The sequence below is a fragment of the Pempheris klunzingeri genome, chromosome 3, assembly GCF_042242105.1.
Source record: "Pempheris klunzingeri isolate RE-2024b chromosome 3, fPemKlu1.hap1, whole genome shotgun sequence".
Lineage (NCBI taxonomy): Eukaryota > Metazoa > Chordata > Actinopteri > Acropomatiformes > Pempheridae > Pempheris > Pempheris klunzingeri.
Genome location: NC_092014.1, coordinates 6147642 through 6171662, shown reverse-complemented (window position 1 = coordinate 6171662; position 24021 = coordinate 6147642). Strand labels below are relative to the sequence as shown.

The window sequence follows — 24021 nt, the reverse complement described above, 5'->3', positions numbered from 1 at the left end:
TGCTGTGAGCATTTAGCTCAAAGCACCACTGGGCCTCAGACTCTCATTCATGTTAAATCGGTTATTTAACCCCAGAAGGATTTTCTCAACTCATACGGAAACATTTAATCCTTCAGAATTTCATAAACATGGTTTGTGACAGTGACAATATTCTCTTGCAAGTTCTGCCTCATAAACAGTTTCACCAGGCAAAGTTTGAATAAACTCTTCACCGTTGAAGCTCATAACCCTGCCTGACTCAGATCTCTCCTCCCACGTTTGCATGCATAAATTCAGGAGAAAAAAAAAACCTGTCCTACTTCTCGTGGTCAGCAAGAACCTTTTTGCTGCACGTCTTCTCGTTTCATCTTCTATCTCATTCATTCCTTGTTTTGTCCTTCCTTTTGCACATTATTCTTTCCCTCTTCCACTCATGTGCCATAATAGCTTTTCTTTCTGGCAGGGAGATTTGGCAGGATGCTGCCATGTTTTTTGTGCTTTTTTTTTGTTTTTTTTACAGATGATTCGTGTTTTGCACACAGTACACAAACACAGACTGACTACAAGATGAGAAAATGGGAGCATTATTATATTAGCGTAGAGCAAAGTGGAAGCTCCAATTCAGTTAGACACTATCGCACACTGAGGTTGTTATTCACAAAGTCTTGTTTTAGTCTCTTAGTGTCTGAAGTACCTGAGAAACTGTATCTTTTACAAGGTTTATTAGGATTATTGATCTATGTGTGTCTGTAGTATCTCCAAATATTCCTCCTCCTCAATCCCTGTCCCTGCCATTATCTGTTACCATGGCAACATGCAGGGATCCTGCAGTGGAAACTGAGGGGTGTATGTTGGTCTGTGTCTCTGTCTGTAACACACACATGTAAAGTTTGGCATGCTTTAGAGTGACTGAGTGTTTTTTTTAAGGAGGAGGAGAGCTGAGTTTCCTCTGCAGAAGGAGAAAAAGAGAAAGTAGAGCAGGTTACTCTCCCTCCACCCTCACCCTTCTGTCTCTTGTACAGTTTTGGCTCAGCGAAATCTCAAGGGGACATGATGCAGGCGCTCTCATCCTTCTCCCACACACAACAGCATTTGCAAAAATCATGACAATGAATTTTTTCTCAACAATTTTCAAAACAAGATGGTTGCCACGTTGGTTAAACTGTGGAAATTCACTAAATTGAAGCCATGATGGCCCATTCTCGATTCATATTTAAAGGGAAGGAACATGGCACCCTTTGAAAGTGAGGCTCAATGCAACTCTATGGAACATAGGTGTAAAATACACTACATCAAGTTTTAGATACACAGACAATACATGATCACTTCATCATTGGTTTCGGTCTTTTCGTTGGATATTATGACAATATGAAAAATATGAATATGAAATATCACCAAAATTAACTTTAACTTTTAAGAAAAGTCATTCTAGTCAATTTCTCTTGACTCTAAATCTATTTACAGTCAGATGTGTTGTCAAGGTGACATCAAGTTGACAAAGATTTCTGGCCCTCAAATAACAAATGCAGCCTGATCACACATCACACTTTTAAATCAACAGCAAGAAAAAAAAAATCAAGGAGGAGATCCACGGAGGAGAGTGAAAACTTTATTGGGATTTTTACTCTGTTTAGTTTAAATGTAAGAACATGAAAAAGGAAAGACTGAAACGCTCTATGGAAGGCACAGCCACAATAACAGCCAGAGAGATGACTGACTCTATCATTGTGTTAACACACCAGCAGCAGCACCCAATCTAAGGCAGACATTTCATCACAACAAACATGTGCTTCTTGCAGTTGTACACTACATTAATGTGCAGATTTTAAGTCATAGTTGGAATCAACATCTATGACTGCATATTTCTACGTATTTGTGCATTTTTTTTACTGCGTAGTAACAAGGCCTTACCCACCACCTCCCTTTGACTCCTTTCAACAGAAAGGATGATAATCGTAACGAAGAATACACCTTTCAATCGTCCCTCCTCCTTTCATTTGTCTCCTCTTGAAGTATAATGGGAAACTAATGTGAGGAAACAGACAGAACTGAGTGATCTATAGCCTAGAAGGGAAGCCTTCGACTGCTGACTACTTTCTGTAGATACCTCTGTCTATATACAGATTTTGTCTGTGCGCGCATCTAAGAGTGAGAAAGGAGTAAGTAGCACACAGGTGAACAACATGTTAGATTAGCCAGCCACATCCCATTTCTGTCTTTACAGCTTCAACACATACTTTTGCACATAAAGTTTCCATGGTTACTATGTTTTTGAAGCATTCAGTGACAAAGAAAGCCGTATTTACAGCAGAAACATGTAAATCAGTAACATCCCTTTAGTTGGAGAGAGAGAAGGAGATGAAAGCAGCGCAGGACATTTAGCAGAAGGTTAGATATCGTAAGTTATGAGTTATAGCATTCTATATGTTCGTTTACACCAGTAGTTACCACAGACAGGCACAGCTAACGGCACTGATCGCCCTGATGTTTATCAGGTACAGATCATGTTCATTTGAATGGACGTAAATAATGTGCAACCACACTATGATTCGCTCAAACAACAAGTCATCGTAAATCCAAATCTCCAGTAAAAAGCCCAGGAAGAAGAGATAATGATTAAGAAAGAAAAAGACTTTAAAAAAAAAACACCTGTAGTGCTTTGGTGCCATGACTTCCAGTTTATCAGCTTCAACTTCCACCACACATCCATCCAGACAAATTCACAATTACACACACACACACACACACACACGCACACATATGCAAAAAAAAACAGCTACCTACAGTATCTATCAATAGTTTGAAGCATTGCGTCAGACAGTTAAGAAGTCCGACTGTGCTTTCTCAGTATTCCCAGAGGGTGGCGCTGTCCAGGGAGTCGGCGGTGGCCTTTAACCCTCCAGCGTGGTCTCCTTTAAGGTACTTCCCCCCAACAGCACAAATGGCCATCTTGTTGAGGTCACAGAACTCAAACAGGAACTGGACAGGCGTGGAGCTGCTGCACACCACCGCCGTGTCGTCTCCAACACACCAGTACTTCCCCTGGGAGTCTGGACAAACACACACACCTAATGAGGCCCGATTCACACACAGGATGTATAGTGCTGGGTAAATTGTTTACATATTCAAAGTGACCTGCATTTAATATCACTAAGTCATTATGGTATCGTTATGGTTAATACAAAAAAACCTATTTCTCATAATGGTCATTTGAATGTTACACGCAGAGGAAAGATAACACATCTGCTCAGCTCTCAGGAGGTTTGCTGTCTGACATGACAAAAGGTTTCAGGTGACTGACATATATGTTGATCCATATGGCCATGAGAGGATTTTCATTAGATGTTTTAATTACTGATTTTCTCTAAAGCTCGCTGGAGTGAGACAGGGCCGTGGTGACCACCATCTTTAAAGGCCCACACAAAGACAAGAGAAAATAGGGACGGTGTGCACAGGACACTGCGATCAGAGTCTTGCATTAAAAGAATAAGTGTGAGATGTCTTAGTTAATAGACAAAGTTAATAAAGAATGAATAAATATGACTATATGTTCACTGTGAGTCACAAGTATGCAAGAATACCTTTATAATGTGCTGACATGAAAAGAGAGTTTTGACTGTGCCAGTTTTTGGTGAGATTGACAAAAAAAAACCTTGTAGTGTTTCAATTTAAAGCTGCATTAATCATTTTATATTAACAACGGATCAAATTACTATGTGTGGCATGAAAGGGGTCGACAAACCCACAGAGATTTATCACCCGACTTTGAAGTTCCTCTCAGCTCTACAAAGCCCTTTAGCATCTTTCAGCTCACTGACTTGTTTTACAGCCTGAACTTTAGTGAACTTACTTATTACTCATTACTGCTGACCCCCCAAGTGGCCAAAAAAGCAATTAATGCTGGTTTCAAGTCACTGTCAAAACTTTCTGAAAGTCTTAGTAACAAAAAATGCACACTGGCAAACTCCTCTACTTTATAAACAATAAAAAATGTCTGCCATCAGGATGCTATATCTACATATCTTCTATCCATCATGGTTTTATTTAAGCAGCTTTTTAAACTTAAGCAGCTTTGCCAAGCTTTGTTCTCGAGTCATCTGAACTCTGTGACTGGCAGTAAAGAGAAAAAACATGTAAGAACGCCACACCAGCTTTGTTAAGTCATAATCTTTTTGTCTTTTAAACAACTGCCCACCTTTAAGGGAATACGCTCCATTGTGGAACTCTAGCTGGAAGACATCGTACGATGCTCGATTGGAGTCCAGAGTCGCCATTCCAGCTTTACGACTCCCGATGAAACCATGCTCACCACGAAGGACGATGATTGGACGGTTGATCAGCTTCATCAGAAACTGTTCAGCCTCCCCTGAAGAGACAGGCTGATTAGAGTTGTGTCAAACAGATCTGGGCCTTGTCTCCCAAAAGCATCTTGAAGGTAAGATAGTCATAGACATTCAACAGTGCTAAGATTAACTAAACTAACTTAAAGAAATGATCCCTGGTCCTTTTACCACCACTCTTCTGCTCTTTTTGAGTTCACCTCAGTTCAGATACATCACCTGCACTGTCCACAGTAGCAGCTAGCTGCCCGTTCTTCTTAGCGATCACATATTTGCCATTAGCTGCACGCACACACACACGGCCGTCACGCCACTCCAGTTCAAAGAAACTGTTGCCCGACCTGTGACGCACACGTAAACAAACTCAATAAGCAGACTGTGAGGGATGAGTTTCTGTGACATTCAACATGATGCAGTGTGTATGCGTGTGTGTGTGTGTGTGTGTATGTGGTTACTTGGTGGAGGCAGTACACTGCAATCCTCCACTCGCTGTCAGAGTCCAGTATTTTCCAGAAGCGGTCCTGAAAGCACACTTCCTGTCCTCACGGCTCATCTCCAACTGGAAGACTTCCTGGTCCCCTTCTTCGTTCTGATTGGCTGACAGGTCCATGCCTAGAAAAGTAGGGCAGTGTGCTGTCAGCTTTCATTTGACTCTGGAGGTTTTCCTCCTTGTGTGGAACTTCTCTACCCTCTAATTCATCAAGTTCCCCAGAGAGACTCTTAAAGGGGCAGTGCCAACTGCACCCTCAGTGCCCAGCTGTTAAAGGTGTGGCCGCACAGGTTTGCTGTATTGTGGCACCCACACAGGGGATGTGCCCGTCCTGAAAGGTCCGATGGTGAAAATGATAGCAGGGCAGCAAAAGAGCAGATTTTTTTCCAAATGAGAAAAAATGACTTGCAATTCAATCAGTCAAGCATGCAGCATTTCTTGTAACTATGTTGCTGTCTGAATCAAGGAGGATAGTGGATGGTGAATATCCGAAATGATGATGTCTCAATTATATAGGAACACCAGAAAACACAGTACAAATTTAGTTTTAAGCTGTTAACACAACACTGACATTTCATCACCATATAAAGTTGATAAGATGGGCATGTTAGCAAACAGCTGTCAATATACGCACATCAAGCAGATACGCAGCAATGTTAGCATTCATTTGGAGTCTTGCTTTCTTGAATTGAATTGTCAGATGCTAAAACACACAATCAGATGATAATTTGTCACTACAAGTGACACATTTAATATTGCAGTGGTTATTTGACCCATTTTCATTATAAAACTGCTAATTATTGCAGCTTTATCATAACTGAATGAAAGTAAAATGTTGAAAGTAGAGACCGGAAAGACTTTTTGTACTTCTCGAAAACTTCACTTTGACTTGTCTCAACTGACTTAAAAACTGTGGATTTCTCCTCCACAGATGAGTTCAGGGACAAACTCCTGCTCTTCACTAAGAGACTGACACAAAAACCTGATTTTTTTTTTTTTTTTACCACTGAGCTGCAGGCTAACAAAATGTCTTCATGCCCCATTGGGAATTATTAGGCTGCAGATGTGGAAGCATGGCTGGGCCTTAATAATGCTTGAATGCATGTTCAGCACAATGTTCTACAGCATGTGTGTTTCCCCACAGTCTTAAATGGATTCATTTTATTGACAGACCAGGTCACAAGTCACTGCCCTGCACTGACCTCACTCAAGATTATCCACAAGCCATCTCTCTTGGAATGCACACACACACACACACACACTTATTTTATGTATGCATTGAAGCATATTTACTTCACAGGTAAACTGTCAACGCCAACTATCAGTCCAATGTGCATGGCAGCACAGAGGGAGACTCAGTGGCGACGAGACAAAGAGGTTGCATGTGGCATACAGATCCACATTCAGCAGGACTGTCTGAGTCACACCTCCCTCTTTGTTGCCTGTTTTTTTTATTCTGCCTCTCCTCCATTTTATCCCTTTTGTGTCCTAAACAAATCCCTCCTCGTTTTCTGCCTTTTTCTCAGTCTATTCTGAGGTAAAGAATGGTGGATAACTGTAGACTGAGGCTGACCCTGAACCAGCAGCCACAATGCAGGGGTAGAATTACTGCAGAAAAATGTTAAGCTAGGCAGAGACTGGCCAGAAGGAGGGAGGAAGGAGGGAGGAGGGGGCGAGGGGAGAAAGTGAGAGCATGATAATGAAAAACACATGGCGTGAGGAGAATGAAGTATCAGGAGTCTCCAATTCTGTTACGCTCTCCCTTTCACAGGCGCACCAAGATCATGCAACAGCTGCATCTAGTGTGTGCCCAGATGTGCGGCGACTTCATCTGTGGGGTGAAATGGGATTTTTCTTTGGGGCTCTGAGTGACTGCAGAGCCTCACCTTGCCTCGTGGAGACGTTTCTCTCGTTGCCTGCAGTCAGCACGACCTGCGCGTGGCTGCGCTCCAGGCCAAACAGTTCATCCTTCCCGACCCGGGTGCTTTTCCCAGACTTCATTGTGCCGGTGGGGCCCACGGGCGCCAGGTAGCGGCCGTTGCAGTCGCGGAACGCCACTTTCCCGGAGCGGAACTCCAGCATGTAGCCGGTATCCTTGTCGGTTGTCGTGGACAGGGTGCCATCATTGCGCAGGAAGCGGTTGTCAGAGGTTTCGAGGTGGTAGCGCTGGTCGCGGTAGACCAGTGTCACAAGCGAGTCGACCCCCCAGGGAACATCCCTGCTTATTGACACCTCCTGCCGCTCCCCCTGCGCACTCAGGTGGGCGAAGCGTTTGCGCGCAAAGCTGTACAGGTTGACCTGCGGGTGCACGGCCAGGTGCACGCTCCACTTCTCCGCCGGGGAGACGGTCTGCGCAAAGCAGGTGATCCGGTCATCGCTGCCGCCGAGGTACCGGCCGTGGGGCTCGGACTGCAGAGACCACCGCCCGTCTTCGTGCGCGGTGATGACGAAGCGGCAGTCCCGGCCGCGCGTCTCGCTGTCCGCGGTAACGTTGCCGTCTTTGTCCGTGGCGAGGTAGCGGCCCAGGTGGGAGCGGAGGAACACGGCGCTGCCGTCCTCCCCTGTCTGCTCCAGGGTCCACGTCTGCTTCTTCTTCAGGCTGCTGGCCGAGGCGTTGATTTTGAATCCGAAAGTCTCGGCCGTCAGATACTTCCCCGCGCTGTTGATGAGTCCCAGAGGGATCTGCAGCAGGTCCCCGTCGGCGCCGTTTGCGGACATGATTGTCGTGTGTCAAGAAGAGGAGAGAACAGAGATGCTGTGCTTGTTTGGAGAGACGGACAGAGAGAGAGAGAGAGAGAGTGATTGTGGGGGCGTGTGAGGGAGGGACAGAGAGAGAGAGAGCTGCTCCGTGCTGACTGATGATGAATGTCCCCTGACTGCCTCGCTGGAGCTGCAGGAGTTGCAGGACTGCCAGTTTTGCAGTACACGCCCCAGATACAGGCAGAGAGCTGGAGGGGGGTGCAATTTCTACAGCTGCAATTTTGGGAAAAACCACCCCACCCCTGTTCACCTACACACACACACACACACACACACACACACACACACACACACACACACACACACACACACAGACAGACAAATCAGAGTAATCCAAACTATTATTAATAACTAACCTCCATGTTCCCCTCTACTTTCTCCATCTCTAAATCTCTAATTGAGAGCTGATTACCCTCAGTTCCACATGGATAAATCTATTCACCAACAGACAGAAGAGTGTTTGTTTTCAGAGCTGTGTGTGTGTGTGTGTGTGTTAGCTGGGTTATGAATAGGTAAGTGTATCAGAGGGAGATGATCTATATCTGTTACTTTTCTATAACTTTTTTATTTTTGTGTGCTTTTGGTCTTTAGCTGTTTTTTTTTTATCCTGGTTTGGAGCACAGGAGCTCTGACCTCAACCCAGTCCAACACCTTCTGATGAACTGGAAACGACAGAAATACACCAAACTTGTCAGGCTCTCCCTGCTGCATGCAGTGGGCCTCTTGTCCTGGTGCCTTTGGTAGCACATGTGTGCTGTAGGGTGAGGGGTACGTCTGTTTTAATCCTTCTCTCCCTTTTACACACACCCAAACTCTACAGTGTACGATACACGGTAGGAACATATCACAAAGCACATTACAGTTCAGCATTGCATTATAAGCCCAGATAAAAGCTCTACTCAAAGGGTTGTGTGTGAATCACCATCTGCAGCAGCGCAGGTAATCAGGCATCCACAGCTACATTAAAAGTATGTTTTCCTGTTATCAGTGTCAGTTCTTTCCTGAACTCTTTCCTTTTCTTGTGATTTCACCCGTTTCCACCCACTGGTCTGGTCAGCCCTGCCTGCCTCCTCCGCCCTCCTCCCTTGGGCGCTGTCATGACTTCTTCCTGCACATCCACCTCTATTTATACCAGAGAACGTGTTAGCGAATGTGTGCTTAATCTTTTCCTCACACATAATACAATAATATTAGGAGGGTAATACAAAGCCAATTTATCCAGTTAAGCCTTCTGAGCTATCTTGTTTGTTTCTTCCCGCTACTGCAGTCTAACTTGTTTAACTATGAATCTGATTATGTTGTTGTGCTGTTTTGCCTGCGTGTTTTATACAGCGGCCTTTTACAAAGTTATCTGCTTCAGTGGAAGACCGTCATTAACTCCCACACTGTTGTGTCCTGTACTGTCATTCCTCCTCGCCTGCACACAAGTTACTTTTGGTCCTCTTTAGAGAGTCAGAACTCTTTTGTGAAACATTACTTGCACTGCTGACTGTAATTTGAGGAAGCACGACACACTTTTCCGCCTGTTTTCCATTACAGGAAACTCTACCCTAAAGGTGAAAGACAGGAAGGTTCATCAGTAGTTCACAGAAAGATGATTTGCATGAGTTTGTGTGTGTACATTGTCATTAAGTAGAAAGATTGTGCCTTCATAACTAAAACTACACACAGATTCACACAACAGCATCATAAGTCCCTATTTTGACCAAATCCCTACTGAAATGAATATTAACCTCACAATGTGCAATACCTTGTAATATCTCCCCCTTCTTTTTTATATATTCCCCCTATGTATACTATATTGTTTCTATTTTTATGCTTCCTCTACCGTAGCTTTACATATTTGTTTATATCTCCTCGTGTCTGCTGTGACATTGTAAATTTCCCTGTTATGGGTCTAATAAAGGCATATCCTATCTTATTATATTGACTGAACAGAAGACTTGATCGATAAGTGATTTACATATGAAGTAATAATAATTTTGTAAACAATCTATTTGAATGATTATTACAACATTTCTTTCTTAAACATTCTCCTCTTGCCGTTACTGTGACATGTAAGTGCATTACAGCAAGTTAATTCAGTCGCCCAATGCCTCTGTAAGTAAATTTATAAAAGGATTTCACTGACAGTGGATTGACTGAATTTAAAGCCTGAATGCAAGAGTTGATTAAAAGGTGAGGCTGCATGTTTGTATTTGTCTACGTATATCCATGTAGACAAATACAAACATGCAGCCGGTGCAGAATTTGCCAGTGAAGTGATGGGAAAGGAGACATCGGCGATGGAGAATCAAGAGAGCAAGAAAAGATAGAATATTGACTGTTGTCTTTTTTGTCACTCATCAGTTGTAGAGAGATAAATAGTGAGTGTAGAAATGACAACACAAACCTGCCAGGGCTTTGAATCACACTTGAGGTTGGGACTGGGGGTTGTGAGTAGGCCCTGGCCTCTGCTTGGGTGAGCTGGTGGTGGACAGGACATGAGGACAGGCCTGGGTCCGGGCTGTTTCATGTGGGATACCACTCAGCTCAGACTGCATCGCCCCCATCTGTGCATTCAGAGAACAACAGCAAGGACATGGATCTGTGTGTTGTATGACGAAAAACACAACCTGAATACAAACTGAGACTAAATGTACCGTATGTGCAGCCTCAGAAAGGGAGTTCCTCTTGTACGGTTTCTCTCATTCCCAGTTAAAGAGACTGTGTGTCGGTGTTATACTTCATAAGCTTGACAGAGGAGGCCTTGTCACAACCCACCATCCACTGCCCTTGAGCGAGGAATTGGTCTCCAACTACATCTGCAGCATCAAAGTTAATTTTCTCACAGGGATCAAGAAAATTCAACCTAACTCAACTTCCTCTTAATGCCAAAGCATGTAGGGAAACTGTGGAGAGGCTCTGTGTTGTAGTCTGAAGGTCACATGTTTCACCTGTTTGATGTCTTCAACACAATTTTTCACAGCAGGAAGAGCACTGGTGTTACTGACATTAACAATGGCTCCTCTATATATAAGTGTCCCAGTAAACCTTGACAGTGTGAAGCAGATAATACCTTTTATTATTTACAACTGTGCTTTTCCTCCTTAAATATCCATGAAAAAGGCCTCTTCATGTCTATTTATTGTATATTTGTCATCATGTCATTTAGTTTATCCAGGAACGCCGATGTCTGTGTTTTGTACATTTTTCAAGGAATTGCATTTGATGTGTTAAAAGTTATAATCTGGTTGTGATATAGTTGAATTAGCGGGTAATCGAGAAACAAGTGTAACACTGTCACAGAAACCAGCTGACAGTGGTAAACCAGGCAGGATGTTACACTGAGTTACATGAGTATACATGTTATTTGTTCCAAAACAGTCAGCAAGTCTCTAACTGTCCTTCAAAATGTTTAAACTTTATTAGTAGTATTTGATTCTACTTCAGCATCTCTCTAAATTTAAATATGTGTTTAAATGACCAATGGGTTTTAATGATGAAAACACTAAATCCCTGCCGGTGTGGCCTTTCTGGTTCTTTGACCTCCAGGTAAAATGCAATGTTGATGCCCACTAGATGGCAGACGTGTTACCCCTACCATGCAACATAATGTGCAGTACAGCACACACACACACACACACACACACACACACACACAAAGGCTGGTGTCAGTGAATAGAAAAATGGTTAAAGAAAAAAACACAACGGGTTGAAGAGTAATGTAGTTTTTGAGATAATCGACTATCAAAGTTTAGTCACAGTGAGGTTAGTCACCCAGAAATACAGAAACCACATCCAGTACAGCTGAAAGTCACACTGCTCAGCACGCTTTCCACAAAATTAGGTGTTGATTTTGCAGCAGCACCTGAATACAAAGGTGTTGATTGTAGCATTGTTTGCTCTCTCTCACAGCTAATGTGGTGACCACTCTTCACTAGGTGTGGACGACTTGCTCATTTTTACAACATCAGCAACAGCTACTGTACAAGTGTTTTATTCCCATCGTCATCTGCGGATGACATGATGGGTTTTGCTCTAAAGACTGAGACCAGCTTTTGTTTCAGCGTATGTTTTGATTTACACGTCCAGTGAATGACAAGGCCACATCTGGAGCTTTAAGTGTGCCGGATCACAAAAACCATTTTGTTGAACCAGTGTAACTCTTTTGTGAGAAAGCTGGACAACTGCATGTGTTAGATGAGATCTGCAAAAGATTTGTTTGCCCTGAGCAAAAGTATGCTGGCAGCGTGGCTGTGTGGCCCTGGGGGTCCACCACCTGTATAAACAGTGTGGATAAGAATATGATACAGAAACACGAGGCCTCTGCGTTCTCTGCAGAGTTAGAGCAGAAAAGGAGAGTGTGAAGAACGATGCAAAAGGAGAGAAGGGCAGTTGTATCAGAGACATGTATGCTATATCCCCAAAATGTGCCAATCAATAGTATCTCTTCTGATAAAGACAGTTTATGTGCATCATCAGCCTGCTTTCCCTTCTCCCTTTAACTCCCTGTTTTACGTTAGAAGGGTGCTCCCACTTTATGCTGGTCCAAAGGTCCAGATTTAGGCCATTCCTTGAACTCCTCTTAGTTGTATCGTGCTGCTGTTTCCTACCTTTCAGGGTACCAAGGTGAAGATGGAGTGATGAGGAAAAGGAAGACCCTGGAAGTTGATATGAATAAGAATTGAAGAATGATATAAAGTGACAGATAAGTAGGAGGAAGAAAAAGGAGGAATAGGAATGCACTTAAAAGTAAATAGAAATATTTTGATTGTCATGATGCTGCTGGAAATGCAGTTTTATACCCACGCTTTGCTGAAAAATACAACAATTATAACTATTACAATGTGCAGAATAAGATGCAGCATTTCGTGTATCTTCCTGAGTATATTTAGGCTTTTAGATGTTCATGCAAAAATATAACACAAGAAAAAAGTTGCATGATGATGCAAGTTTAAAAGCTGCTGTGGGGACATCTGTGGATTAAAAACGACCATATGATGAATATTTAATACGTTTCTTTGATGCAGTCGTGTTTTGTCCATATAAACTGTTCCATCCTGAACATCCTGGTGCTGTGGTCTGGGGCTAACAAGCTGAACAGGGAACACAGGAGCAGTCTCAAGAGTGTAACTAAAGGGAAGATCCCTTTTCCTCGTCCCCTTCTCTCACAGTACTGGAGGAAAACACGTACAGTCCCTCCTTTCAGCAGCTCTCCGCCAATGGGCAACGCGAGGAAATGAGTCAGAAGCAAAGAGCGACAGAAAAACTATTAACACTAAACCCCAGGATGTCATTTATTTATTAGCGCTGTCAAGCTAAACATAGCTCAAAATATACAACCGGTTTAAATTTTCAAAATAAGTCTTTTACACGAAATCGCTTTGTCATATTCATAAAGATATTGCATAATCTTGACCAGTTTTGACATGGATTTCACCAAAAATTTGTACTCAGTTAAAATATATCCCACTAAGTATGATTTTATACGTGTTTACTGTCGTTTATTTTGTTTCTATTTCTTATTTTGAAGTTATGATAATACAGTTTCCGGTGCAGCCCTGAGGTTTTGTAGCTAGCTTAACGCAGCTCACTAACAGCTGCCTGGTTGCTAGACGACTCAATCTCCAACACTTGATGTGAAAACAGTAACATCAGCACGGAAAGACAGCAGCATTTTAGCTGATTTCAGGAGGCTGTGGTCAGGAGGGTGTCTCGCCTCGTCCCCGGCTCATTACGTGGAGAATCCGCAGTGTTGTGAACGAAAATCCGAGTTGTAGCATAGCTAACGTCTCTTTTGTTGCCCCATGTTTTTACTACTAGCAAGAGGGGCAACCTGAAGTGCGCTGTTTTACTTCTTCGGGGGTGTGGGGGGGAGAGAAAAATGAGAGGATTAAACACGGAGAAAGTCAAGTTTTCCAACTTAACGTAACGTTTGTTAGCCTGCTATGTTTAGTGCGACCGCTAAGATGTCTGTGGAGGCGAGTGATGTTCAAACTGATGAAGACTGTGAGGAGCTGGTGAGTCCTCATCTTTGGTTAATAAGGTTAAAAATACCGCTGACTTTGTCCGTCAGCCTGTAAATGAGCTCCTGTACTGAGCATTAAGTGCTCATTTAAAGCCCTCGATCACACTTGTGTCCGTACCGAGCAGCTCTCATGGCAGATGTTTCCAACACTTTGGGTTTGTTGTCTGTTACATTCAAGTGACTTTTAGTTGGATCTGTGTTGAAAACCTCCTCCGTCCCTCACAGGTTGAGGATGGCTTCTCTTTCACTGCTGACATTTTGGAAAAGGTAAATAAACGTACAGTTGATGTTGATGATGTTACTGTTGTATTCACTTTTTGGGGTTACAGTAGCTTTAGACATGTTAGCTGCTGAACACACCTTTCCTGTGCTTATCCGCCTTGTATTTGCTCACCAGCAGAGAACCAGGAGGAAGAGATCTTCTGGCAAGCCTCCTGCTTCTCCAAGTAAGATCTACTCAGCTGCTATGTGGAGAATTCTTTGCAGTTATTCTAACAACAAACCCGCTTTCATGATCGTTTATGTACTCTGTGTGTATGTGTAGGGTCTCCATACCTCTCCAGCATGAATGTGAACCCCAGAAGAGCAGCAGTGGCGGCCTGGAGACTGCCGAGGGCCTCCCTGGGGGACGCTAGGGGGGACACTCCTGGGGAGAGTGGCTCAGCTCGCCTCACATCCCTCAGCAACGGCCACGGTGAGGCACCACGCACAAACACAGCTGACGTGGTGGCGATGGAGGAGAGGCTGCCGGGGCTCAGATGCAAAGAAAGATGAATAGAGCGAGACGAGAGAAGTAGTTCTGCAGGTGTTCCAACAATATTCCATTTGGCTCCATCTTTTTGGGATTTCACTAAGAGAATATCAGTCCTATACCTCAAAGGTGCAGCACTTTTTTTTTTTTCAGGCCACTTGGGGACAGAAAAACTTCACAATAACCAGAAAAACATTGAGTCTGATATATTTCTGCTTCACAAAGTTCTGTCTGACATGTAAGAAAATACACTCAGATGCACTGATTTATAGTGGTGATTGAACTTAATGACCATTTTAGAGGATGTAGTTTGTGGTGCTGTTGAACTGTATTGCATTATGCAAAAAGACACATCTGTTATTTATCCATCATTTATGTAAATGGACAAAATATTAGAAACAGCACAGTGTGTTTATCGTACAGCTGAATTTTCAGGCTGCGCAACCAAAAGACGTCATTTAGACAGCTACTTATAGTTGCTGATTCATCCTCGTATAGAACAATTGGAGCTTGAGGCAGTGCTCAGCCTACAAGTGTTCTCAAAAGGTGTTAATTCATGAGTCAGATTGAGCATTGCCTTGTGTTGGGAAATATCCTGAACCTTCCTCTCTCTACCATTTTCTTCAGATGCGTCACAGACACTGAGATCAGAGTGCGACGTCACACCGGAGCTTCTCAAACAGACGCTCAGCATGAGGAGACACAAACATCTCCACTCTGGAACCAATGGTGAGAGGACGTGTAGGTGTGTCAGAATGAGAGATGAAGTGAGGGGAAGTAGAGAAGGGCGAAGATGAAGGTCAGATTTTGTACTGAGCAGATGAGGACGGTATCAGGAGACCGTGTCAGAAAACAGAGTGGATAGCGAGGGTGACATCATGAAATCACCACCAGCAGGCATTTCATTACTGCAGGATGCAGGTGACTCTGTTTGTGTCATTATCTACTATCTCCCCCATTTGTCCTCATTTGTGTTGCAGGCTTCTCCTTCGGCACAGGCGACTACAGAGAGAAGGAGGAAATGTATGATGAGATTATTCGCCTCAAGAAGGTAAAAATGCACACAAAAAAAAGCAGTGAATTCAGCTTTTTCATGAATCGATGTTATTCAGTCAGGAAAAACCTTCGCTTTCATTTGACTGGCATTCACTGTGTCCACTTGAGCAATACATTGAATGCCTGCCAGTGCCGGTGTGCTCTTCTGTTGCTGAATCAGACTTTTCTTCCTCTGCAGAAGGGAAAGGGGGGATTTAGACAATTTTTCCCTACGCAGATAAAAACTTTACTTAAGTTCAGCACCTCAGGATTTCCATATGCAATCTTTATAAGTTGAACTTTTCCTCTTATGCGTTTCTTGGTCTTTGATTAAGCACAAGTGCTGTTCTCTACAGAGTCTCCAGGCACAGAAGTCCGACAACCAGCAAATGAAAGCCAAACTGCGCCGCCTGGAGGAAGATAACGCAAAAAGAGAGAAACAGATAGAGGAACTGCTGGATCCCACTAAAGTACCAACACTAAATTGCTTTCATTTTTTGTCACAGAAACTTTGAGCAACACATACATTTTAAAAACATTTTTTTTCTATAGGGATCTGAATATACTCGTAGTCTGGTGGATAAGAAAAGAGAAGGCAGTGTGGTGAGTGTGCCCAGTCTGCTGATACAGGAGATTGTTTTTGGGTTTGATCTCACACAGATTTTGTAAAATTGATTCCATCCATTAAGGTTGTCAACGGGCTGAAACAGAGAATCCTGAAGCTGGAGCAGCAGTGTAGAGAGAAAGAAAATGCCCTGAGGTAAAACACTCCCACCTTTGCATAAGTTCATTTGGTTTATCTGTGAAGCACCATAATTTTCAGGTTGTTTTTTTTCCCCCCAAGTAAACTACAAAGTGAGCTGAGGACCACTAACCTGGAGGAGCTGAAGATCACAGTAGAAACCTACTTTGATGAGGTAACACACTTCTAGTAACTAAATGTCTGTCTTTTGTTGCATTTCCACCTGAAAATAAAACATCTTTTGGCATGTTACCGCGTACAGATTTTCCAAAGCAGAACACCTGAAGCAGCCACCAAAGGAATCAAAGATAGACGCTTACGCTGAAAACTGTGTTTGCATGAAAGAGGTGCTCCTGCGTTTACTTGCTGTGACAGACGATGTTATGATCACGTTTGCTTTAGCTGCAGAGTACGAGCTCAGCTGTGGAAAAGGAAATCTCACCGAGCTTTTAAAATGTGTGTTCGTGTGCCTCGTCTTTCAGATCCAGAGGCTGAGGATGCTTCTAGAGGCTGCAGAGAAGAGGTACGCATCTGCTGATCAATTTTAAATGGCTCGTGCATTTGTGCCAGGGGACAAATTATGTGATAGAAAGTTATAATGACATATTGTTGGCTCAATACAGAGACCGTAAATAAAGCTGTGCTTATATTGGTTTGAATGGGCAGAGGTGGGTCTTCAGATGTGAGTCTGTGGTCATGGACATCTAGCTTGTAATAACTAGGATTACTAAAGAGTTACTTTTGAATTATTACAGGATTACTGTAACTGTAGTTGATTTTGGCTGGGACTTCATGTTCTCTGCTGTTCTGTATCTCATGGGTATTTGAGCATGATTGAAGGAGGTTGGCTGAGTACTGGTTGTTACATTAACTTTTCATAATGCTGCCAAATAAAGAAAGGAAATCCTGCAATCCTGCAAAGATATCATTCTTTGTTTGTGAAGTCAAGCTTAAATTGCATGGTAAATACGGCAGATTTCGCTTTGGGCAGTTGTGTTTATTGAGTTATTTATAAGTTTGTCAAGTATGTGAGTTTGCCTGTTACTCATGCACTAAAGATCAAACTGGTCACTTGCCTTCCCCCTCACCAAAGGAGTGCTGGATGTTAAGGATGGCCACATAGGTCAAAGGACAGATTTGCAGAATTTGTGATGAATGTTCAAAAATACTGTCATCCCTACATCGTTCTTATCGCCTCTATCTTCCCCATGAAATCATGAAAGCCCTCCCACTCTCTTTCTGTCTGCAGTAGTCGAGCAGAGAGTAAATGCTCCCAGAGGCAGCAGAAAGCTTTGAGCTCCACGGTTCATCGTCTGTCTGAGAACCTGAAGCAGCTCCAACAGGAGAACACAGTGCTCAGAGAGGAGCTCAACACTGACAATCCTGCAGGAGGACTCAAAGGTCTTTTCTCACACAACAAAACCACACTGACACCTAGTGCTCCCCAAAACTCCCTCATCAATGTCAAGACTTCTGGAAACAGTCTATGAGAGGTCTGACAAGCTACCAGAAAGATTTGCTCAGAATCAGAATACTTAAAATATGTTAAACTTTTTTTAATGAAAAAGATGAACTCCTCACAGCGTGCACTAAATAACAATCAAGATAATCACAGCGATCAAAAGCTACAGTAAAAAAGGCAAAATAAACCCTTCCTTTCCTTAAAAATGATCCCTATCAAAAACAAACCATTACAAAAATTAATGAAACATGATGACTGACCATTAATCAACAGTCCTGCAGACAAAAGTGGCTAATGTCAGGTAATTTAGTGTTTTCACTCACTGTAATTAATCCAGTTATATATGATAAACTGGGTTGTTAAGACAGAATTTGTAGGGAAACATCTATTTAAGATTGTGTTCCATATTTCAAACCCTGCTTTAAAGGATGAAACAGCATTGTGATATTGTGTTCTATACTGTAATGCTGATGAAATGTGTGTGTGTGTGTGTGTGTGTGTGTGTCCTAGGTTACAGAGAGTGGAGTAAACAGAGACTGTTGAGAAGGCTGTTGGAAGTGGAGAGGGTGAGACAACTGTGACCAGTTGCCCATGTAAACACACACAGTTCATCTCTGCAGGATTGCCTTACACAGATAGCAGCCTCATCTCACCTCTCTCCTCCTATCAGAGGCTGGAGGACAGCAGAAGACACGCCCAGTCAGCACAGAGCTGCGGCCGATTGGATCAGGAGGTCCAGGCCACGCCCGCTGAGATTCTGGGGTTTACCATGGCAACAGAGGCAGGGGTCTCCGTGGGAACGATGACTGAGGAAAGGGAGGAGGTTTCTGATCTGAGAGAACGCCTCGGCCAATTGGAGACGGAAAGGGCGGAGCTTCAAGAGAGGCTGTCAAGTAAAGAGTGAGTGAGAGACCACCCAGTTCACCCGAAGGTTTCATATGTGATGTACAGTGTGTCCATGTTTTTAAGCCATAATAAATGTTAATTGTCTAAGTTCATGTTTTACACCAGTGGGAGAAACCACTCAGAGGTGGTTTACCTTGTTATTATTACATCAGTGGCAGCTACTGTGGGCAGAAAGGCCAAATCTGTGTTGTGTTTTTTGTTTTCAGTGATGAATTGAGACAGCTGAGGACAGAAAGAGAAGAATTGGAGAGAGAGACAGAACGATGGAAAGCTGAACAGGCGAAAGAACGGGACAAAGAGACGCAGCAGCATAAGTATGTTTATAGCTGTGATGTGCCATTGATATGATTAAGCTATGTGTCATTTGACTCATGCCATGCAGTACATTACATTCTACCACACTGTGTATATATCATCTATATGTCTACAGCGTTGTGAGCTTGGGATTTATCAGATTTGTAAAGTTCTGGTTGTTTTTAAAACCAAGGATCCACACGTGTAGCTATTCTTTGAGTGTATGGTGGTATTTAAAAGGAAGTGCTGTTGGATTCACATCTGCAGCTGTGATTTTATGGGGAAATCTACGCATGCTCATTGAACAGATCACAGCTGATGCCTCTGTCATACAGATGCTTTGTAGAAAGTTAGCATCATCATAAAGTTGCTCTGAAAAATTGTCTGTATGCAAATAATGTCTAAATATATAACATCCAGGCAAGAAACAGAGACGACTAAAAGAGATGTAGCAGAGGGCCATGGTCAAATCAATATTATGAATAAATTAAATCATAAAGGTGATGTTTACAGATGTCACCTTTATAGTTTGTTTAAACAAAAACTAACTAACGAACTAACTAACTAGCCTGTGTCATGTTGCAAATTCCATAAATTAAATCTGATCACATGTATTGGACAAAAAACCTCTCACAAAATAAAATGTGTATTTACCTCAGAACAGCCATGGATTTAGAAAGCCTTAGCTAACTAACTCCTGTCAGACGACACTCACTATGGCCGCTACTTGTTTTTTGTCCCTTGCTTATGTATTATTTATGCGTATGTATTTCTCAGACAAGAGTTGGACCAGTTGTGGGCGAGGATACAAACTCTGGAGGACAGAAGAAAGGCTGCACAAGCTGAGCTCTGCGCTCCCTCTGCCACATCGCCAGAGGGCAACGAGGACACTCAGCCTGTAGCAGGTCTGGAAGAAGGAGAAAAGGGGGACACTGGCGGCAAAGAGAAGGAGGGGGAAGGAGATGAAGAAGTGGGTACAGAGAAGAGAGAAAGAGAGAAAGCAGCGCTGGCTATCCAGACAAAGTGGAGGGAGCACAGAAATAGGGTATGTGACACACCACAGTTATGTGAAAGAAGTTATTGACGTGTGAGAGAAATATTAAACAGATTTCTCTGCGTATATTCATCTCTCTGCTTTCTATTTTAAGGACATTGTGATGTTGCAGTCAGCATTAAGAGGCCACCTCCTCAGACAGTCGCAGCTCAAGGACCTGCTGAAAGATGCACAGAATAAGGTTTCACCCACACAAAAACACTCCCATACAGACTCAGTCACTCCGTATCTGCAAAGCAGCAGGAGTCATGTTACACTTCAGAATCACCATATTTCTATAAACATTCCTTCAACTTTCAGTGCTTTCTTGCCATTTTAACATAGTTGATAGGAATTTAGTTTGGTGAGGTCACACAAGAGCACACAACGCTGTGCCACCATGAGACAACACCATCTTGATTCAAGTTAATTCTTGTGTGTCAATATCATACACAACTTTTTTAAAAGAACATAAAGAAAAATAATGTTATCTTCATGTAATATTTGGCTCATTACACTGCAGTGTGTTACTTTCTTTCTACTATTGTTGTCCAATCAACCTCCAATCCAACTTTATTTATAAAGCACATTTAAAAGCAACAGCAGTTGACCCAAAATCAGAATAGCATAGACAACACAGTAGAAACACAATAGAAACACCATTTCAACCATATTTCACAAACACTAATCATGTCCAGACTATGCTGAAGTATCTAATCATTTATCACTAAGGCTTTGGTTGAGTATCAGTTGATGATGTACTGATTGGAACAAGACCCCTTTTATTATTAGTATTATTAGAAACTCAGAAGACATTAAAAGGATCACGTCAGCCTCCATGTTTGAAGCTCTGACAGTCGCTGAAATGATGATGTAGCGTCAAAACAATTTGGCAGTAACTTTCTTAAACCCTGAAAACATAGTACGGGGCATAGCATGGGATGTGGAAATGAAGGCTTAATCCTGAATGCACATGTGTGCCTTTGTCTCAGCATGCAAGACATAATTATGAACAGACCTGTTCTGAAATAAACCAGATTGCAGCTCAGTCAGATTGCCACTAGATGGCTCTAAAAATCAGTTTCTATCAGTCTATGGTAATTTTCCCTCTACTTCTACATTTTTCTGTCTCCCACTGATGATCCCTTGTCCCTCCTATTTCTCCTGTTTCTTTCTCCCTTCGGCTCAACCTCTTCCCCACCTCCTCTTTTCAGGCTGTAGAAGCAACACATTGCAGGGATGTTGCATCGGCCGTAGAAGGGGAGCTGGATGTGGTTGCCTTGACAATGATACAGTCAGCATTCAGGGGACACCTGGCTCGCTGTAGTCTTGCAATAGAAAGGTGACTCCTGTTTACACAGAAAAACGCTTCAAGAATAGTAAAACATACAATGCATTTTACAGCAGTGTGTGTTTGCATGTGTGTGTTTTTGTGCATTAGCTCAGGGTCCTCTGTGCCTTCACTAATGGGAAATAATATGCCAACGCTGGTACCAAGGAGAGCTCGCTCAACACACGCTCCCAGCAGAACAGGTGAGGTTCACACAGACTTTTGGTTTTCAGTTCTTGCGTGTGGCTTTGAGAGGAAGCACACCATAGATTCAACAGATCTGGCTTAATGCTTGCATCACCATGGCGCCATCCCGCTCTCAACCGAAGAATCGCTCATCATATCTACCCTGACGCCTTTATGAGCAGATGGATCTTGCCGTCACACTGATCTAATTCCAAGGTGCCTGTCTCTTCAGAGACACACAGCGGCTCTGTGACCAGCAATGTCGCTACCTCACACGACCTCTACTGATCTAAAGCTGCCAATGTTCAAGAGCCTTTTCCTAAGATTTTGACCCTGCTAGACTACACCAGCTTCCCCATCGCTTTCCCCTCCATCTCCCTGGCTTTCTAATTGGCTGACAGCAGATGGGTGCATAGAGCAGAGCAGCGATGTCAGCGTTTCTTTTCTGCTTGCTTACAAGACTGCCCTGCATTGGATGTGCAGAGGGCTTCACTCAGAGATTTTGGACCTTACCACAAGAAGACATAGGGTTGTCATAAACGTTGTTGTGTTGAAATTTTGGTCAAAAACATGCAATAATGTGCATATTATTGTATGTGGATTGTTAGTAGGGAAAGCTTAAATTCAAGCATGATATTGCAAGCTCCATATATCTAAATGCATCCTAAAAAATAAAAAGTACATTATTTGTACATATATGTTTTGAGGATATGTCTGATTTGTGCCTTAACAGCTGGTTACTGTATCTGTTCTTCTGTTGCCAAGGTGCTGCATCTTTCCATATAGACGATGAAAAGCAGGGTAAAGAAGAAGACCCCTGGCTTGTCTCTGGCACTCACTCCTCCAGGGTGACGCCCACAACAGGTTAGAGAGAACGGACATAACCTTTTGTTGTTAAAAGCCACAGTTTTGTATGCATATATACTTAAAACGAATTTTTAAACATTGATGCAATGAAGTGTTTGCTGGAGGAAAATATGCCGAAATGAGTGCCAAAAAGCCAATAAGATTATAAATATTTAAGTTGGAATGTGTGAATTATGAGAGGAAGGTTAAATGCACCTTAAGCACATTGATGACTGTACATCTCCTGCAGACCAAACAGAGCTTCATTGCACGGCTGAGTCTGGTGGAGCCGCCGCAGCTGATTCTGATGACTCTGATGACATCATTGTGTCTCCATCACGTCCTCTGAGAAGCAGAGAAGTCTTAATCTCATAGGCCCTCTCAGCTGCGTGAGTGTTTTTGTGTGTGTGTGTGTGAGTGTGTGTAGGCAGGATTAAATTCTGCCCGTGTTTCTACTCAGAGCCTATACTGTACGTGACAGACTTGCACGGTCGTATGTATCAAATCATCATGGTTTGGGTTCTTACTGAACCTGGAAATGATAGCTGGAACGTTTCAATATTAGTCAGAATAACAGTGAACATACACAATATTTGCTGCGTGCTTTAATAATGATAGTTAATGAGAGTTTTCTGGAAAGTTGAGCGCAGGGTCTTTTCTGGCATGAAGCTAAGAGGCACATAAATACTTGTCGATGCATCCCAGTGCAGGATATTCTCTGTTAATATAGGAGAAAGCACCCTTTAATTATAACCCATTTTTATTGCCTAATAGCCAAATAGCTCATTTCAGTTCTTACTTATTCTCAATGATTGTCTTGTTTGCCAAAGTGCCTACTGGATGGATATTCAAATTGAAATCATGGTAATAAATGTATTCATTTCTCTTAACCTGCCTCGCGACAAGCTTGAAATAATGAATGAATCTTGTTTGACACGCCTGATTTGTAACATGTAAACATCATTACACTAATCTGTCATTTAAGTTTAATAGATTATGGCTGAAGTATGATTGAGGGATGATTCTCAACTGATGCACTATTGAGTCAAACTGTGAATAAATTAATAGATCAGTCTGCTGCAATATTAAACACACAGTCAGTACAGTGGAGAATGTCTGATGCCAATAATGAGACACAATGTGATAACCCACAGGGAGGTCAACAAGCTCAGTGGATGAGTGCAGTTTTCCCCACATGGTGTGTGTAACTTAATATCTGAGGCATTCAATAAAATGCTGTTTTTCTAGTAAAACATCTTGTGTCTGATGTAGTGCTTCACTGCAAAGAGGTTTAACTCCAAAGGGTAACTATATAAATCTCAGAGGTCATGATATGATTAATGGGATGAGAAAGAGGAAAAAACAAAATTCTGCTATATACATTTTTTTTGGGATGTTTCTCCAATAAATGCTAAGTTTAAAATATTAAACAATCATAGAAATACGTACAAATAAGTAAAATCTAGCAAGCGCTAGATTAGTTGAAATCACTGAAAAATTAAATAATATCAACAGAATGTGGAGAAATCACAGTATTGAGTTTATGCCAAAGACATCTATGTACTGTGTTGCAGAGATATTCACTAAAGTTTACTAACCAATAAATGCATTTTAAGAATTGGATACTGGACCACCACATGCAAAAAAAAAAAACCCAACACGCATTTCTTTCCCCTGGGTGTACACAAGTATGTGTATATAAATAACTGAGGCCTATATGTTGTTTTGATCTTATTTCATATTTGATCGTGTTTCTACATTGAATCATCTACATATACAGCATATTCAATGTGTGCGTAGCATGAAGGGGCTGCAGCTTTCGTTCCCTTAGGGAACCCTGTCTTGTAAAATGACAGT

At 42.4% G+C, this 24021-nt stretch overlaps 2 protein-coding genes across 2 annotated transcripts; one reads left to right on the top strand and one right to left on the bottom strand.

Annotated features, from left to right (window-relative positions):
- Nucleotides 1-2623: 2623 nt before the first annotated feature.
- LOC139198887 (fascin-like) lies at nt 2624-7543 on the bottom strand. The gene is made up of 5 exons (XM_070827865.1): nt 6696-7543; nt 4775-4931; nt 4539-4660; nt 4175-4345; nt 2624-3029 (listed from the first exon to the last, which is right to left on the bottom strand). Exons 1-5 carry the CDS (start codon nt 7525-7527, stop codon nt 2824-2826), a joined length of 1488 nt encoding a protein of 495 aa, XP_070683966.1. The 5' UTR covers nt 7528-7543; the 3' UTR covers nt 2624-2823.
- A 5844-nt stretch (nt 7544-13387) lies between these two features.
- Nucleotides 13388-23379, top strand: iqce (IQ motif containing E). The gene is made up of 21 exons (XM_070827892.1): nt 13388-13571; nt 13805-13846; nt 13977-14025; nt 14124-14273; nt 14958-15059; nt 15311-15381; nt 15722-15835; nt 15918-15968; nt 16055-16125; nt 16210-16282; nt 16590-16630; nt 17357-17508; nt 18080-18135; nt 18240-18469; nt 18682-18789; nt 19547-19814; nt 19918-20004; nt 21017-21144; nt 21244-21335; nt 22084-22182; nt 22415-23379. Exons 1-21 carry the CDS (start codon nt 13500-13502, stop codon nt 22537-22539), a joined length of 2181 nt encoding a protein of 726 aa, XP_070683993.1. The 5' UTR covers nt 13388-13499; the 3' UTR covers nt 22540-23379.
- The last annotated feature ends 642 nt before the right edge of the window (nt 23380-24021 follow it).